This window comes from Anguilla anguilla, chromosome 4, assembly GCF_013347855.1.
Source record: "Anguilla anguilla isolate fAngAng1 chromosome 4, fAngAng1.pri, whole genome shotgun sequence".
Taxonomy (NCBI): Eukaryota; Metazoa; Chordata; class Actinopteri; order Anguilliformes; family Anguillidae; genus Anguilla; species Anguilla anguilla.
In genome coordinates this window covers 49783973-49803762 of record NC_049204.1, presented here as the reverse complement: position 1 = coordinate 49803762, position 19790 = coordinate 49783973, and the positions used below count along the sequence as shown (strand labels likewise).

Sequence of the window (19790 nt, the reverse complement as noted above, 5' to 3'; positions counted from 1 at the left end):
TTTTATTCTGGCTCAACCCCGCTCACATGACTGCTTTTATATTAAATTAATGGTGATCCCTATGAGATGAGAGCTCCTGGCAGACAGGTTTTGGCTGGATTATTCAGCTTTTTTAACATTTGACAAGACCATCACGAATCCTTTCCCTCGAGTTCACCAGCCCAAGCATGGGGCTATCGCTCTCTCTCTCTCTCTCTCTACTTTCCTCTCTCTCCCCTTCTCCATCCATCCCTCTCTTGCTCTCTCTATACTACCCATCTCTCTATGAAGGGTATGGTGGCTTCTGCAGATAGTCTTGGAATCTTGGAAGTGTGACTAAATAAGCTTCGAGTTATCTTTCTGTATGAACTGTACGTATCTTGGGGGGAAGGATACTGATTCCTCAATCTTCATGTAGACAAGAAGCTTAATGCACACGTAGGGGTAATGCAAAATTGAGTGTGACCAACTAAATTTTTGTGATCGCAGACTCTATAGAACATAAAGACAGTTGTAACAGAAATTGGATTAAGAAGAATAAATCAATTGATTGTGAGGTGGAGGTTTGATTTCATTATGGCAAATCCAACCATGGATGCAACTGGACATTTCATCTGCCTGATATACTTATCAGGGAGTCACCACATGGCCATATTTGGGACTCTAAAAACCCTCAGGCAAACAACGTTGTCAAGGCAGCCTGCATAGCTACTAGAGGAGAAAGATCGATTAGATGTTTATTTTGTGTTTTTATTTTTCTTCTGCTGAACACTGAGCAGCCGAATGATTTATGTTTTGTAATTTTTCTGTTATAAATTGTAGTAGGCATGCTAATGCTTATTTATAAACTGTATTACTTTCTGAGTTCACCAGACTATTTACTGTAAACGACACAATATCTATTCTCCACTTAAGCAACGTTTCACGGATGCACTTGTAATGCTCAGCAGCAAATTTCCACCACAGTCAACCAGACCCATAAGAAACCCGAAACAGCAATGCAGTTATGCTTTATCAATATCAAGCTCTGAAGCAAAAAGGAGAGCATTAAACCACAACTAATCAATTTCCATTGATAGGGAATATACACACTATATTAAGAATGGACAAAGCAGTAGTTTATATCAAAGCACAATTGCTGAATAATACAATTTGGAAAAAAAAGTGTTAAAATGAAATAGCTGTAGTTGTACTGAAATATACAATGCACTGAAAATCCATGAATACATTTAAAACATATGTGATGACAGAACTATTGCTAAAACAACTCAGAGCTCATGAGCAGTAGGTAACAGAAGAGAAGTAGATGATATAGACTAAATGTGTTTACAGGTCTGCTGCAACTGGAATTTCCTGTAATGGTATTCCATTGCAGTTGCCTTTACTCCGTTTTACGTGTCCATACGCATCCAGGTATTATCCAGTTAGGTAGCGCTACTAGCTCCACGCTGTTTTCTGACATATAAAATCAAAGATGTTTGGAAATAAGATGTAAGTGAAGCAACAGTTCTAATTACAGGCACACCCCAATTGCAGATTATGTTATTGGTATACACATGAAGTTATTGGTTAATTTAAGGCATACAAATACAGAATTTGAGTAGCCTATTTGAAAATAGAGTAATAGTACCGCAGGTTAGAATTAAATTCAGAGAATTCAAAGTCTTTAAAATATTACTTTACATTATTACAATATTGCATTAGGCGCATCATAACAATTGTCCATCATTTTCCCATATTCACATATAATTCATGTTTAATTTACACATTTGGTTCTCTGGGCCTACAACCAAGGCAGGTTTACCACAGAACTTAAAAAAAAGAAAAACAAATCACATATTCTGTAGTTTATGTTCACACAAAAAGATTTTCTAATGTTTGTTCACCAGGATTTATTGAGCGTTTTGTTCAAAGCTGCTGTGATATGCCAATAACTGTCCCAGTCAGCAAGCATTTAGTGCCGGCTATATGCTTGCGAATGGCCTCTACTGGCACAGCTGTCAGGCATCAGCACTATAGCGACCCGCTAGCAGACAGGTCAGGGGAGAAAGCTGAGATGAAAGCTGGTAAAATTTGGTGAATGCTCACTTGTGTACTGCCGATTTGCAAAATGGTGGTGGGCCGACAACTGATACTGATGGCAGTCTCATTTGTATTTTCCTGTGAGTGACTAACCACAATGTTAAAAGTGCTTTTCTCAAATGTATTATATCGATTGTACCCAGTTTTGACATAATTGAGAGGAAGGGGATTGCTTTCCAGTGCGTAATACTGATAGTTCACTTGTAATCCAGGAAACGCACATGAAAGCAGCGGTCGAGCCCACACTATTCCTGAGAGCATGACCAGTTCCAGACTAATGAGGGTCAGACTTCATGTAACTTCCAGAACGGACCATTTCCTCTTTTTAAGCGTAACTCAACCTCTCATTGTTTAACTGTGTGGGGGCAGTCGGGGCACGAGGGTGCAGCTGTGCCCTCCCCCCTTCCTCGGGTACAGAGATCTTCCGATTTCCCACAATTTGATGTGTTCCACTCCATTCCGTGCGCTGATGATGATAAACCAGCTCCCCAGACAGTCGGCACAATCAGCCGAACAGATGGGCCTTTCCTGCCGGTCCCTGGTCAGAGCCGAGTGCACAGTCCTCCCTCCCCCCCGGGCAGCGAGGCGTAGCATCGGGGTTCAATCTCACCACCAGCCGTCCCCCTCACCAGCGGACCACAGACTCCCAAGCTAATCAAGATATATTACACAAGCGGAAATAGCTATACCCGACCATTTCAGACTGTACGGCAAATTTAGATAAATGTGACCGGGAATGCTGTGGGAGTACCAAATTATTGTGATCCTTCATTTTTGCCGTTAATACCCCGGCTCTTTCCCGTATGCAATGCAGGAAGAAATGATAATGCCGTTCTGCGCATGCCAACTCAAATGGAGTGAAAAGGCAGCTTCGAGCTGCTTTCCCTTATTTACTTATTTTATCGAAAGCAAATGGGAATGTGTGAAGAGGTGCTCATCTTCAGTAATGATGTGTGTGTGTGTGTGTGTGTGTGTGTGCTCCGTGAGCAACGGAATGAAAACTGAGCCCGTACAAATCAAGCCAGTACAACAGCAGGGGCACATTATTTGATGGTGTTATCAAATGCATTTATCGCAATGTTATTTAAGGCCTTGATTAAATTAGCTATGGACACTGCTAATATATTAACATTTTTTCTGCTGGTATGACTTCCATTTGCAGGGTTGTGCTGTAAGCTGCACCATTCAAATGGATCAGTTACAGCTCGCTCTTATTCGACCTGTTTTCTGGCCACCACCACATAGAGTATCTACTTCATTATATCGGTTTTAACACACCTTGAACTTGTTTAGCCTTTTAACCCTCACAAAAAGTCAAATTAGGTAATTGCACCGAAATTGTTATTTAGCTTCCTGTTCCTTAGGGGAAGACTTTTTTTTTTTTTTTTTTTTTACAACACTGCCACCCAAAACTTAAATTTAAGAAACTACATTCTGGCAGATTTTTGTCCTCCTGTGATTCTTTGAATATAATTATGGCAGTTATTATGTACTGTTAGCAAATTATTTGGAACTGGGGAAGAAACTATCAAATTGCAGACTGGATTGTTACAGTTATGTCTGTCTGTGCAAGATCAGAAGCATAGGAGGCCAACATGGGCCAGCTGCACTATGCCCACACAGGCTTAGAATTTATTTGTGGTGGTGAGTGTGTGTGTTTGGGAGGGGCAGGGGAAGTTGCACCAAAAATGCACTTCAGAGGATTTATATGTACTGTTCATTAAACTGCATTGAAACCATAAACAGGTTTTTGGGCATGTTTTTATTTCTTTATTTTTTATTTTGACTGTGTATCCAGGTGAACATGATATTTGTATGGCACTTTTCGCTTCAAGTTGTAATGGTCTCATCTCAGTCACAGACAAACCTTTCGACTAACAGAATGATTTGGAGGATAATGTAATCACATACAAATTTTAAACATAAGTTAAGGGCTTTAAAGTTCCAAGAATCCCCTCATATACACCAAACAGTGGAAGAACGTGTAGTCTTACCCAGTGCTACCTGAGCAAGATTAATTTAAAGATAACTCGGTTATCTGGCTCTATAATAATGTTTTAACCTTTCCTCTATACTGACAGTTATACACAGAAGGAGACTGCAGATGATCAGCCAGTAGTGTGACTCTATACAGATCGCTATCTATCTTGGTAGACACGGACGTGCCTCTGGCCTGTGGACTGCATACATACAATTGTGTATCTTGCAACGGCACTAGTGTATTGGCAAGTAACTACGGGGTGAAGATATTCTAAGTTAGGACCTTGAAATTGTGACATGAGCACTGGTAAGAGTCAAAGAGGAATGCCAAGTTAACTCGAATGCAGTTTATTGTAGTGTGTTCAATAGTGTGATTTGTGGTGTAGTTACCTCCTTTTCTAGCCTTCTTTTTTAAAGAACAATTTATACACATCTCCGTCAAGTGAGAAGTTAATGTTTTCATTAACTAACACCCAGCTGCTCCCATTAATACAGATAATGTTGATAACTTTGTAGTCTTACTTAAAGCAGAGGACACTTCCTTTTGAGGAAACAATGCATAACAACGCCTCAATTTTACCAAGTTTGAAAAACTTTGGCACAGATTAGGTTGCACGACTGTCCTTCAAGTTATGCTAGCTGGTGTCTACGCACCGATTTGTGGCTGCTCAGGCCTACATACAAGCTAAATGAGAGAGGGAGGAGTGGCAGCTTGCACAGCGAAATGACAGTTGGCTGTATGTCACTTAATGAATAATGATAATAATGAATACAAAAGTAAAGTGTGCTGCTTATAGACATACGTAAGTAACTAAATACCGGAAAATCATCTGCACTCCTTCGTTCAGTATCAACACACATCATTTACAGCAAACTCTCTGCCCACCCCATTCTGTGGTACACTTCTGCCTAATACCAGAGCAAGGCACTTTCCAAGACCAAACACCATTATGAAAAGAACATGCTTGTTTATCTTAATTACCAAGACATCTAATCAATTCTATGTAATTGGCCACATTAGACCCAGGTCTGGAAGTAACAATATCTCAAGCACAATATTGCAAAGCAGTCCTGAAAATGCACAATGTGACCTTTTGCCATGCAAGTAATGTCTTGTGCTGGCCAACAAAACCCCTAGTGCTGACATGATAATAATGGCTAATCACTTACAAATTGTCACAAAGCAGCCACAGTTTCACCCTACTTGCACTTGAGCTGGGCAGCCAAGTCTGTGAGTCCCCAGATATCTATTGAGCAGGCGTAACATGATCTTACCTTAGAGAGCCCTCCTACTTCCAAATAAAAGCAGATGATGAACACATTCCAGGCAACCCAGAGGGCAGTCCAAATGGAGTACTAAAAGAGAGAGAGAGAGAGAGAGAGAGAGAGAGAGAGAGAGAGAGAGAGAGAGAGAGAGAGAGACGATGAAGATCTTTGGGCCAGGAGGATAAAAATCAATAAGGAAAAAATAGCATCAATAATGCTCCATTGGGATGCATTAGGGACAGAAGGCAACAATACACCTCGCAGAGGTGAGAGAGCCCATTTCTCCCAGCCGAATGTCCAAGTGGGTGTCAGCAATTCACTAATCCAATACTGCACCTGCTCCTATCATCGATCCAGTGAAATGAAACTCATTGCTTATCACAACAAAATGAAGCTAAGGATCCCAATGTTTGACAATGTACTCCTGCATAAAACTCACACATAGACTTTGCTGATGAAAATGTCAGAAGAATTTCAAAAATGTAGCACAATGAGAAGAAATTATAGGCTATTGCAGGTTTTTTCCATGGAAATATTCACCTACCATACTCACTAGGGAATCATCTGGACAGGCTGAAGCAGAATGATTGATATTAATCATAAACACTGACATTTCATTGATGTCATACACAAATGTACACTTCGCCTTTTTAATATTACACATATTGCAGGTCCATCCAGCTCCACGTGCTGTGCAGGTCTTAAAACCCAAAATCTAAAAATGTTGGTCCTAAACCCTGTACTAAACCATACTGATGTACCTAATCTTGTGCAGTTTCAGAGAATAACGCCTTGGACCTAAATTCAAAATACAAGAAGGTCTACGTACAAATGATGCCCAAGGCAGCACCATGCCTATACAAAAGCGTTCTTTGAAACTCCGTGAAACTCCTTGAAAAGGTATGCAGAGTCTAATGCTGCAGCATGAGGGATTTGACACTTGTTTTGAAGTTTTCTGTCAGACATGTTTAAAGTTATCCCTTTGCTTCTCTCTTTACGGCAGTGCCCTACCACTTCCCAACTAATCAGGGTTTCTCAGCTAGCCACTACCAACCTGCCGTCTTTAGCACCATCATTTCATCTCCAAAATCTCTCCCATACTGTATTATCTACAAAAAAACAGTATTGGACTGGGAAAAACAAGCCCACCCTGTAGTACCCACAGCTTCCACACTCACACAAGTCCTCAAACTTATAGAGCTGAACCAGTGAATCTCCCAGTGAAATGTTAAGGGGGTTTTGAGAAACATTTTTTTTCCTTCTTTCTTTTAATTCTTTCTTTTAATTCTGAACCATTTCCAAACATTGCTTTGACTACCCCTCTGGCTCAATCCGGATTCCCTTATTACAGTACATAATGGCACATCGATAATTGCCCTGTTAAAGCCCTTGAAGAACTGAGAAACCAGCCAAGTCATTTCAGTAAGGTGAGTAGGTTTTGAATAATGATATGCTGGGCTCAGTGCGATCTTTTGAAGGAAGGGTTTTGATCCAAAGGCACCGAATAGCAAAAATGTTGGCAGTTGTGTTAAAAACATGTTTCTGGAGATGCAGTCACCTAGCTTGAATTTGGGCTGTATGATCCATCGCAATGTATAAATGCTAACGGCTGACAATGCCAAATTGCTTTGTTTAATAGTAAAATGAAAATGCAGCAGGGGAACATGGCTCTGATATTTTCTAATCCCAGTCTGACATTTGGAGCAAACAGTTGTTTCCTTCAGTGTGCCAGACACAACGGCAAAACCAGGGGAGAGTAAGTGTCACTGGAGCAGAGTAACTCCATAATATTTTCCCAATGGAAAAAACTAACAAGCAATTAATTAACAAGAATGTCCATTGGGCCTGCATATAAGCCCACCCCTTAATGATTTCTACCAAATTACAGTTCCGTCCCCACAGCTGGTTCATTCAATTACACCCAATTTCTCTGACTACACACCGTATATGGTATACGTGTGTGTGTGTGTGTGTGTGTGTAAATGAGTGTGTGAGAGACAATTTATTTAATCTCTGAATGATATTCTACAGTTAAAAAAACTTTAGTCAAAAATGTGTTTTTACTCAATAAATGTAAAAATTCTGCATATTCAAGCAGTTAATTAATTATCCTATCCAATCACTACTTATTGAATTACCAATATTACAACTTATACAAAATGCCATAATTATGCAAATATGATGCTGCCCTAAGAAGATTTGAGGTAATTGCATCTTCTATTTTAATTAAATACAAATGACATCTCAACTGATTGCGCACATATGGAGCTATCATAATACGCCCCAGTAATGTGCTTTTTAACTTTCATTTAACTACAAGCAATTATTCCTGTTAAAAATACAAACAAACAAAGAAGAGAAACTATTTAAACAGAAAGCCAAAAAACACATACTCTTTCTGCACGTTTGGTAGTGTCGAAGCATCAATCTATCGTACGCACACCCTTTTCTCTTTGCTCGCCTCTCGTTAGGACAGCCTTGTTTGCCAGTTAATTGTCTGCATATTGTTTTGTGCAGCCATATGCCCCAAATGATAAGGGGTGAATCAGAAAATTCACAGGACTCGGGGGCTGGAAAGCCGTACCATAGATATTTAACACCTCTATGTGCTTCACAGTTTCCTCGGGTTCATTTTATTCCATTTACAGCACTTTATGCATCACATTACAGTGCATTATTTACTTAGCCACCAGCTATGTCCAGGCCAAGTTAACAGTATGTAGCTTACATTTGAAGTATTATCCATTTACAGCTGGATATTGAAGCAATTCTTGTTGCTAATGTTTATTATTCAGAGGGAACTGCAGGATTCAAAATTGCAGGCTTCTGTTTAGAAAGCCCACTTGCCCCCTGTACACTGTACATCAAACAATATATTTCCATTATGACCAGTTTTATTTACATCACATCAGCATGCCGAGCATGTACTGCCTATAATCCCGAACTGTGAAGGCTTCATGAATCATAACATCATGTAGCACTAGATTAAAGCTTCCTTTTCATTTTGAATATGGTACAGTTCCAACAGTGTCTGGCACCACATGCAGGCAAAGGAGACGTAATTGACTTAAACTACAAAGTGACGGTCTATAATGCTTAACATCAATTCAAGGTCTGCATTTTTAGCTACACTCTTCACGGGGTCGCTTGTGAGGAATGTATTACATTTGCAATGTGGTCTAATCTAATGTCAACAACAACTATACGGCATACTCCAAACATAAAGGATTTGTGAATCAATTCATAAATATAACTTTTTTTAAACTGTGCTACACAAGATCAGCTTGAAAGGCACGGCACACTGATTTCTCTTCCAAAAACCTGCATCCAAGGCAAAAACATGTCATTTGAAATTGTTTCTCTAAATTAGCTTTATGGCAATGGGGAGAACATGTAAATTGGGATTACCAGACATACCAGTAAAAGCATATTATTTGTCATTGCTGTCATAACTAATTTTAAAGGTCTTTGAAAAGATCACAAGACTATATTGATTTCTGACCTTCACGAAAACTGAAACATCAAGTGTGTAATTACATCTAAGCTCAGTCAAATAAGTACACAAATTAATACTTACCACAATGATATATTTGGACCGATACTGAATAGTTCCAAAGAGGCCCAGAATGACAACTATTATGTGAAGAAAGTTTCCAAGGATTGGAGCCCATTGGTAACCAAGGAAATCAAAGATTTGCCGCTCTAATGAAGCAAGCTAGAGAGAAAGAAAACGATAGTGGTTAGAAAGTGTCACTAATTCAAACACATCTCAGAGACAAAAATACCCTCCAGAGCAGTGAACCCCATGCATAACAACTAAAACAAAAGGCACCATGAAAGTACACATTCACTTGGAAGAATAAAATAACTTTTCTCACTGCAAAACTGAATTAGTCTTGACCTTTCTGGGAACAGATTCTCTCTGCATAAGTCCTATTATCCTGCTTCTTCACTTGTAGCAACCTTTATCCTTTGCTAAAAAAATTCACAAACTCTTCAAAAGCTAAAGCTAAAAAGTCAAAGCTTTCACATGGAAAAAAGAAAAGCAGAAGATTTAACAGCCAATTTGTTTATCTGTAACTCAACATCCTGTTACTGAAGCAGTCTTAAAACCTGCAAGTTTCCCAGCATGATTAAAAAGTCAACCAGTTGCCCTATCTTCCCAAACCGCTGTTTTTCTTATAATTAACAAGCCATTGTGAAAACATTTAGACTGCAAGGAGATTAGGCATCATAGTTGGATATTGTGAAAGTTTCCTCAGATCTTTCAAAGCTCTAAAATGGCCAGCTTTTTAATCCTCTAATGAAAAGCTTCAGAGGGCATTAATGCTCAAAGTTATCTTTTGACTTCACGCACTACTCAGAATTCACTGCATGCAGGAAACCAGTGACCCCAGTCTCAGCGTTGGACTTCATTTGCAAGCATACGTGCCTGGGCTGTACAGCACAGTAGGTTTATTGTCATGCCCAGTCAGGTCTGTATTATTCTCTACCCCTGCTTTGTTCTTACACCCTGAATGAAATGAACTTTTTATATTGTGCCATGACAGCCCTGTAAGCCATGCTGGATAATAAATAATAAATGACCTATTACATTAATAAAATGTGCTATGGGGCACTGGGATGGTTGCTGCAGTCGTTCCGTTTATTGTTTTTGCCCGGGTCTCTTTACTGATTAAATCTTACATTCTCCATGATCATTCTGAGTAGCAGGTGGAGGCCTGCTCTTCCTGAGTGGCTGTGCAGGTGCTATTTGCACGGTTACCTGTGCTTGTTAACCCCCTGGCCTTGCCTGCACCCCGGCACAGGCCCCAGGGGAGCAGAAACAGGCCATCCCCCAAATCCCTCACTTCATAACCACCCTGCCCAACAGCTGCCAGCAATTAGATGCAGTGAGGGACCAATGAAAACACAGCCAGCCGCCACCTCGGCACCTGGGTCCCAGCCACTCCTTCATTATCCCCAGTGTAGCCGATATAAAGGGACGCGGCTCTCATGAATCTAGCGCAGGCCATTAAAAAGCCATCATCGCCGCACTGTCCTGTGCAGAACAACTCCATTACACCGCAATGTCAATTAGTCCGGTCAGCTGCTCACTTTCAAAAACCATTCCGCTGGCCATAGTGCTTCACCCTGTGCAAATCTCACATTACACAGCTGCAATTCATTTGCACGCTGGCACAGCAGGTTTCTGTGACACCAACATAAAAACATAATTGTGCAAACGGCCCGGGCATGCTGCAAAGGACAAAGGCTTAGCCTGTACACACAAAACTTTATGAAAATCACTTTGTGACATTAAGCTATTTTAAATCGAGTTTTACATTTGCCTGATCTACATTTGCCAACGAGAAACACAGGCCTTTCATTATAATTAATGAATGGTAGCACAGCTGGTTGGTTGAATCAGGTCAGAGCACAGTAAGCCGTTTCAAGTCGCTGTAAATCGGACTGTACTTGGGAGATCATAGCATTGTATAATGCTAATTCAGAATAATAAAAATCCTTATATACCCTCTCCATAGAGACACTGGTCTCCTTTTTGTCTCCCATGCTTACAAAAGACAGCCAATGCTTCATAATTTATCATAAAAAGCCTAGTGACCTTTAGCTCACAAATAGGTCACTATCTCACAAATGGGGGGTGTCTTCTTATTTTTTTATTGCCTCCATACATGCTGACAGAAGACAATAATGGTACTGTCGTTCCTTCTGTTTTCAGATTCCTTTTTTCCGGCCTCTTCAGAAATACAAAGCACACCCTCTCAATTAGACGTGCAATTCGTAGCACTTGCGTGACATCACAGAAGGGCCGAGGCCATGGAAACGATGAAAGCCGAAACAGGAAGGGAACTATCAACAGCACAACAGAAATGTCTCGCTTTCACTCCATCCCTTCCCCAACCCCATTTTTAATGGATATTCATGGCAATCGTCACTAGCAACCAGTACATTTCATAAAACAAATTACTCATTCAAGACCAAAGTTATAAAACATACCAAACAACTAGTTCGACCAAATATTTTATAACAGGTTCTTATGTCTGCATGTTTACTTGTCTAGGAATATTATACATTTCCTTTCAGTAAAAATTGTGTAGCATAAATTATTTTTCTGATTTCTTACATTTTATTATTTTTATTTTTGTATTATTTAAAGCATATTTTACTTTGTGCAGGACCACCTTAGATGGTCTTTTTATCCTGTCAAACAAACTGGGAAAAGTTGACACTTGTAAGTATCTTCACAGGCAAGACCACAGACATTGCTTATAACTTAGCAATGAACTTGCCTTTCTGAACCTACAGGTCTCCCTACAAGAGTTTATAGATACAGTAGCATACTTCATATATAGTGAGATTCATTGGTTAATAAAAGTTATCAGTATATTAAAAGCACAAACACATTTGAGATTACAGCTTCATGGCGTAACTATTTTAACTTGTTTTCTTGCGAGATAACATGACATCTTTGTGGCGATAGATTGATTAATTTGAAGTTTAATTAGCAAAATAATCTTACAGTCACATAGTCAAAACTGTTTTTTTTTTTTTTTTTTTGTTTTTTTCCACAAAAGGTTATATTCCATGCTTCAATTGGTATTCTTAATGTACAGCAATGCTGCATCTTTCTTTTCATTTGCTATTCTTGGTATTCTAAGATAAGTTTTTTAGCTAAAGTCCATACAAAATAAATGGTAGCTATCAGAAAATAATGCAATGTTATGATTTAAGCTGTTCAGAGGGTAATTCATTTAGAACGATACAGAAATCAATCAAGTGCATGCCTTGAATGTTTCAATTGAAAATAATCATGAATTATTTGAGAAAGTTATTACAGAAGTAGTCTTTAGAATTTGTACACACTTTTCATCCTGGTAATTTTCCAGTATGACTTCCAAAATAAAGAACAGTCAAAGCTTTCAATTATTTTACACTGTGCTCTGACAGCACAGCAGTTCTTTTTGTTTTGTATTAGTTGAAGTGGCAACAATTTTAATACCCGTTTCTCATCATACTCAATAAGTAGAGAAAGAAAATGACAAAAGAAAAGAAAGAAAAATTCTGAGAACTGTGATATTTATTACTCAATATTATCACAGCAAACATTTTTGTGATACAATTTCAATGAATTTTTACATGGGCAAAAATTCAGACTGACAGAAATATATATCTGCCCAGAGCACTCAAAAACCAGTCAGAAAAACAGTAATATGTTGAATAATAAAGTGACAGGTGAGCAAGTGGAGCCGGGATGTTTCCACCTTCCATTCACTACGCGTAAAAAAATGTATTAAAAAATTAAGAAAGCAGATATTCACTCGCATTGGTTATTCATTCTGATCTGATTTTATTTTGTTACTATGACTTTGAACATTATTATATTCCACCATGCAGATTCAAAAATAATTTAAATGATCAAAGGAAACTTTATGAAATAACATAATTAGCTATGGTGGTTCATTTTTCCGCTATTATTGAGATACCAGAAAATTGCAAGATGTGTAATTTCTAGTCATCACATTGGCTGGTGGAGCACAGTTGAAGTTGAACAGGGATTTCAAATTTTGCCTACCTACAATTTTTAACATCACAAGGGCAAACATTACTCAAAAATCTAAACTCCACAATCCCCAACTAAAATTCAAACTTGCATAGATAAAAGTAGTATTTCTAGAGGATTCTAATTTGTTAACTGCAGTTATCTTTGGAGACCTCTGAGGACGGTCCACCATAGCCTGTGATATACCAGTACGCTGTCATGTATACCAGACAATACATGCACCTCAGATGGATGAAATTCAAGATGAAAGATGGATGATTTTTATGTTGGACAGGAAGGTAAAACTTAATTATTATGGGAGATGCTCACCCAGAATGGCATTGAATGCTTAAACCAACCAATCAGTCAGTGAGGGTGAATATCATTTCATGGGCTGCTTCCTCAAGTCAACATCAAAAACAGCATTCAGGTGCCAGCTGGATGGCACATCTGCAAACAGCCGTCGAGGCGCCATTTGAATCAAAACACAGTTCACATGCAATATCTTAAAGCATAGCACATAAGACACACGGGGGATGTGCAGACAGAATCAACTGATTTGTGAATACAGACATTTGTAAATATGAATCTGCAAAGCTTTTGGCCTTGACTCCGGTGAATGATGACACATCTTGATCGCTGCCACTGCAGCAGGCTGATGGCACACCGGCCATATTTTACATTGATCACAATCAACGTGATGGACGAGCACAGAGGTGACAAATGACGGATGGCACGTCCCATTCCGGCTTGACTTGTGACTGTCCCTGCCGACACCCAGCCAGCTGTGAATGTACAGAGTGCTCCGCTGGCCACAACACCTGCCAGACACTCATCCGTGAAGAATCCTCCATCTCAAATGTCACACAAAAGAGACTGGAGAGCGGAATAAAAGTCCTGCATTACTGTCCGAATCTCACTGAGAAAAGAGCACTACGGGAAAGGGCACAAATTGCATGGCTTCACAAAATCTTTTGTCTTTCATGCATTTCTTCTCCAATTCAGACAACTTTTTAATGGAATTTATGGTGGTTACGACTACATTCATTTAAATGTGCTCCACTTATGCCAAATGACATTTTATGGTGGTGGCCTTAAGATGTTTAATGTTTCCTTAATACTGCAGCTTGACATCGAGCCATTTGGAGCCTTAAATCAATGCAGGCCTACTAGGAACAGCAATTTGCAAATGAAACTGTAAAACGCTGTCGGGTATAAACAAACAAGGCAATGGCCCTCAGAAGACTGGTGAAACAAATGATTGCTTCATCTGACTGCATTCACTGTTGTTTACATGTTTCTCAGCCAACAACCATATGTGCCCTTTGAAAGACTTTTAGTTTTATTCCCATTTATCACTTGATCAAAAATGCTACATCTTTTAATGTTTTTGGCAAATACTCTTAGCAATTGCACAGATAATGGGCTGGTGTCAGAGGTTCTGATGATAGACTGGCTGTGATCAGGCAGCTACAAGCTGCACGTAGCGTAACAGGAAATTAAGCCTCTGCTCTTTTTCACTCAGCCAATCCCAGGCATTGGGGCTCAGCGGGAGAGGGTCAATCCCGCTCGGGTGGTTGGAGGTGGGGGCGGTTGAGGGGGGTGGGGGGAGGGGGGGTGACAGGTGCTGACAAAGTGGAAGTATAGAAGCTGCTTGGATGAAGCTTTGATCTGTGAGATAACTTCCGGAAACCTTGATCTGAACGTCAGCAAACCACACATCAACTGAACCTTGGAACACTGTGGAATAAATAAATCCTCAAGTGTACGAGGCAGTGACTGCCTCAAACCCCTATTACATACACAGAATGCATTACTGCTGCATACAAACCTGCACACAGATCATGAGTCTGATCACAGAATACAATACATTTCAGCAGGCTTGTGAGGATAGGATGGCCAATGCCCACCAAGGGTTTCTATTATTTTCAGAACTTAATGCTGTTTGAACACAGCTTATTGCAAACAGTAATTGATTGCTTTTGAATCCCCAAAAGTGCAGCCATTTTAATGCATCCATTTAAGTCCAACCTTAATTGCACAATTAAATCACTTTAAAAACACAGCTTTCTCTAATACCACTTGGATTTTATTAATACTACAAGACAAAAACAGAAATAAAAAGGTTGGAAAATAATGCACTCATTGTTTATTAGCAAAGTATCAGATAAATGGTCATTGTAATCCCCTATGTCACTAAAAGTGAGTCCAATTTAGGCTCCAGTAAGTTTTGTGGCTGCAGGCATTCATGATAACACAATGAAAAAATTCAACTGAAACACTGCATTACTGGTTTAAAAGACACACTGTGACACACTGTGGTAAGTCTCAACAGTCACAGTATGACAGAAAACCTTCAAAATATCTACCACTATTACCATAGCATTGATATTGGATATAGTGCTACACACCATACATGCCAAATATAGAACTGCTATAGAGGTATCTGGAGCAAAGAGTTTGTCAGGTAGCCCCTGGACAATTCATTAATTATCAACATTCACAACCCAGTCCAACTTCCTGCTCCAAGTAGATGCATACTTCTTGAAAGTATGTACACTAAGCACCAGATAACACTGTCCCCAAGGTTATAATTAAAGTTAACTATGAAGAGAAACATGAAATGTAAATTTCAAAATAGATATATTCTTCACGGAAAGACAGAATATCTAACATTTCCATCTCAACAGGCCAGACCTATTCAGAACTGAAGCTGTAGGACCAGACAGTTTTTTGGTCTGGCCAGCATGATTCTGTACCCTGAGAAACTCCCTCTAGAAAAAGTCTCTTTCATCTTCATCTCAGCTCCAGTCTACAACATGAATAATGAACAAACAGAACAATCATAACCCATAAAGTATTATGTTGCCATGCTGCTAAGTCACCTACAGTGTCTTTTCCAGCCAACTATTGTCTGACATAAAGCACTGAACCCAAAATTAAAACAACACATTTTTCCGGTTAGTAGACCTTATGCTGAGCACATGACATCAATGTTTGCTGCCTGGAGTCAAAGTGCAGTCAGGGAAAGAACAACAGTGATGCTCACTCTTGTCAATGCCAAAACACTGGCATGTCCAGCACCTCATATTAAATAAGAATAATGTTATTCTTAAGACAGATATAAAGATATAGACATAAAATTGAAATTATGATTCAGCAGTGCACCTGTCTTATGACTGATATATGCACTGATTTGCTAAAACCCCAACATAAACACGATTGCCTTGGCTTTGAGGTTTAGTGAACGTGAGAATAACATGCAAAGATTTTTCCTAGCTTCTGAAGTTCCTTACATTCGCTGTATCATTTCCCATAGTTTGACAGATTACCATCTCAACAGAAACAAATGGGTTTTTTGGCTGTGCAAAAGACTAAGTGGACATACTGACATAGATGTGATTCATGAGGTGGTAGATACTTTCTGGTAAATACTTTCTACGCCTTTATGGGGCGACATAGCTAAGGAGGTAAGAGCGGTTGTCTGGAAAGTCGGAGGGTTGCCAGTTCGATCCCTGCCATGGGCGTGTCGAAGTGTCCCTGAGCAAGACACCTAACCCCTAACTATCTGGTGAATGAGAGCCATCAACTGTAAAGCGCTTTGGATAAAAGCTCTATATAAATGCAGTCCATTTACCATTTACCATTTAAAGACAAAGAATTAATTGATCATTCATGGCACTTTGAAAAAAAACTGAGCAGAGACATTAGATTTAGTGACTTAGCCTAGTGCCATGAGAAAAAAAGGTTACAGATAAAATGACTTTACTGGGGTTAGATAATCAGGTCAATTATTTGAAGCAATGACACGATACTGTTTTAACATAACATGATGAATTCGACACCATGAACACTGTCTTATTCCGACAACAAGCACTGCAGCACAGCTTTACAAGTTTTAAACAAAGGTACTGAAAGTTTCACTGAAAAGAAGTGACAGCACATAAAACAATCTCGACAAACAACAAAGAAAAACATCCTTAATTATAAAGTTAATCAAAACTCAAAACTGGCAAATAATTGTGGCTTGGGTACCTTCCATAATTATGTGGATGTGTGTGCTGGCTTCACTGTGTACACCTGAGCCTTCTGTTAGCACATACCACCTGTGCCCTCACTCTTTTTCTTCAGAAGGAGCATTTAATTTGATCTCAGACAGAAAAGAAGCTCCAAATGACTTATTTCTCTCTCACTGTTTTGACACTGGTGGTCTTAAAAGCATCTTCAGTGATTATATCTTCATTAGATGTGGCAGAGAAATGAACCTTGCCTGAAAAGGAGCATTACCAATTTGCATATCCTAATTTGACATGCTAATCTGTTTACACGCATCATCTGAACTGGCTACATTGTTCTGTACAAAATTAGCACTGATATACAGTGGCTTACAATGGTACTTAATTTAAGTGGGCCCTTACCTGTCTGCTCTTAACTAATTTTGTCTAATAGGAGGAACATATTTAATTATTTCTATGACATTAGAGAAAAGGAAAGAAAAGTAACTTCAAAGGCCTCTTTCTCTCAATATTGTGAGGTTTAAGGCTTTAAAAGCAGTTGTAGTCTTGATATCTTCATTAGCGGTGACAGAATTAAACCTTTCCAGAAAATAATATTATTGGTTTGTTTATCACAAACAAATATCTATTTGCATCCATGCTAAAGTTGTGTGGTTTACTGTGTGAGGTATCTGAACCAGCCATATTGTACTGTTCTGCATTCAAATGATTTATGATGGAAACAAGGGCTCATCAAAAGATACGCAACCTCATGTGTCATGATTCTAATTTATCATCAATATTAATATGCATTTCCATATAAAATGGGAATCGTGAGATGGTTGAGAGATGTGAAGCCCTTCGCCAAAGAACCCCTCTCTCTTGGAGGAAAGTAATTCATTTCTCAATGGCCCTTGCACACAACTCTTAGCTCAGCTGCTGGCAAATCTGAACAAGATTTAAGTCCCTGGAGATGCCGTCCACTCATTTGTAATATGTCAAAAAAAAGCCATTTGCCATCCCAGCCATCCATACACAAAAGAGCCTTCACGTGAATTAAATGTCACAGGTTTCAGATAGCAAATTCTTCAGCACTAACATAAAGACAAAAGAAGAAGCACCTTAGGCAAGGTTTGCTACTCTAACAACGACTGAACACAACTGCTGATCACACTAGATATGCCATGCTTTTGAAAACAATTCAGCAATATGATGAGGACCAGGACAGCACTAAATATGTCAACAGCACATATGACACAAATGGTGGAACTTCTACCATCACGCACAGCAATGTTAAAGTACCTTTAATTTAATGCATTATATTATTTATGTTTCCTTCCAATAAACCTCAAAATAAAGTTTGTCCGCACCACAGTACCAAAGTTCATGACCACTGGGCAGGCAAATAGTTGGGTACAGAGGTTACCGAAACTCAAAGAGAGCTTGTGACACTGTTTGTTGGATTTGTTGTTATTTCACTGATGAATTTCAACTGTGAAAGACACAAAGGGTCAAAGGCGCATGTTGCTGAAACTGACTAACATTTTACAAGTGATGAAGCACTAACATTTCTACCCGAAGGCGAAACTCACATATTTTTTATGGTGGTAGAAAAGCAAATGATAAGCAATATTGTTAGGACCTAGGGGTTGAGTTGTCATTTCTTTGAGGGTCGCCCTTTCATTGGCTGAACGGGTAATGGAATGTCTGTTTCGACACTTCACAAGTGCATGGTGAGGACTGAGGAGAAGGAGAACAGATGTAGGGCTTGTTGAAAGATCTGATGGTAAAGATACCGTGATGGATTATACTGTACAGATTGTCCATCTGTTGGCAAGACAGAGGCCAGTCAGCAAGGGAAATGGACAGCCACTCTCCATCAATGCAAAGAAAAACAGGACCCACAAAGCATTGTGGTTAACAGAGACATTTTGGAAGGCCAATTACCAGAGCAACAGGAAATCTGAACTGTCACTCAAGCTGGCAGCACCGCATCGACCATCTCCACAACGATAACCATCGACGGGCAGCTCAGTCACCTTGAGACTGCCAACTCAGGTGCTTTCTGCCGAAGATGGAAAGGACAATTAGCAGCATTAGACTTTGAAGTCAAACATCATCCTCAACTGAGAAATGAGAATGCCAATATCAACAACCTGTCAGTCTAAAAAGCAGAGTGCAAATTCAGAGCGCGGCGATAAACGGGGAACCGATATGACTATTCACAATGCTGTCAGAATGAGGCATAATGATAGAGTCGACAGAATCAGTTCCAATCGTGGGTGTACCAGAGAAATTTGCGGGCGGACCGGGGGAAGGGGAGAACAGAGAAAGAGATCACAGACGGGGGGAGAACCTTCAATTTTTGGGTGTACCAATCAAAAACTGGGCATGCCTAGGACACCTAGGACACAGCATGTCACTTCCAGTGTGCAGAATACAGCCATTGTGTTCATGTTGGCCTGTCATGTGGGTGTGATTTGTTTTTACATCCCTTAATATGACCTGTGGTGAGTATCTAGTGTGAAACATCTGAATTGAATCAGCCCTGCATATACCTTTGGCGGAAATATCCATGCAATGTCCATAACGTGTTTGAGACTCTACATTCAAAATAATTTCTACAGCTAAATAAGACCAGAAACCATCTTTTCTAGCAGATATCATAATTCCTACTGTTATATCACCATTACTTTCATATGTATAGTTTATGCAAGGACTCAAAAAAATACTCCCTAGATATACTGATATTGTATCACCACAGATGATTGATTTGTGGTTAGTCAGACACTTGGGGTCATGCAACAGAAGGTTTAGGCAATGTTGGATTTCATCAAAGACTATTTGCAGTGCTAACAAGTATGATCTCTTGTTGTTGCCAAATTTCTTAAAATAACGAAACTTGCAAATGTGTAAGTAATATCAGAGATGTAGCAGCACACTAC

The 19790-nt window shown here is 39.4% G+C and overlaps 1 protein-coding gene across 5 annotated transcripts in view; it reads right to left on the bottom strand.

Annotated features, from left to right (window-relative positions):
• Positions 1 to 19790, bottom strand: part of LOC118225429 (sodium/potassium-transporting ATPase subunit beta-1-interacting protein 3) — an 89469-nt gene that overhangs the window by 40664 nt on the left and 29015 nt on the right. For all 5 annotated transcript variants that reach the window (XM_035413810.1, XM_035413809.1, XM_035413812.1 and 2 more), the window contains exons 2-3: positions 8885 to 9022; positions 5317 to 5397 (exon numbers count right to left, since the gene is read on the bottom strand). In XM_035413810.1, coding sequence (XP_035269701.1) covers positions 5317 to 5397; positions 8885 to 9022 — 219 coding nt within the window. The remainder of the gene's footprint in view (positions 1 to 5316; positions 5398 to 8884; positions 9023 to 19790) is intronic.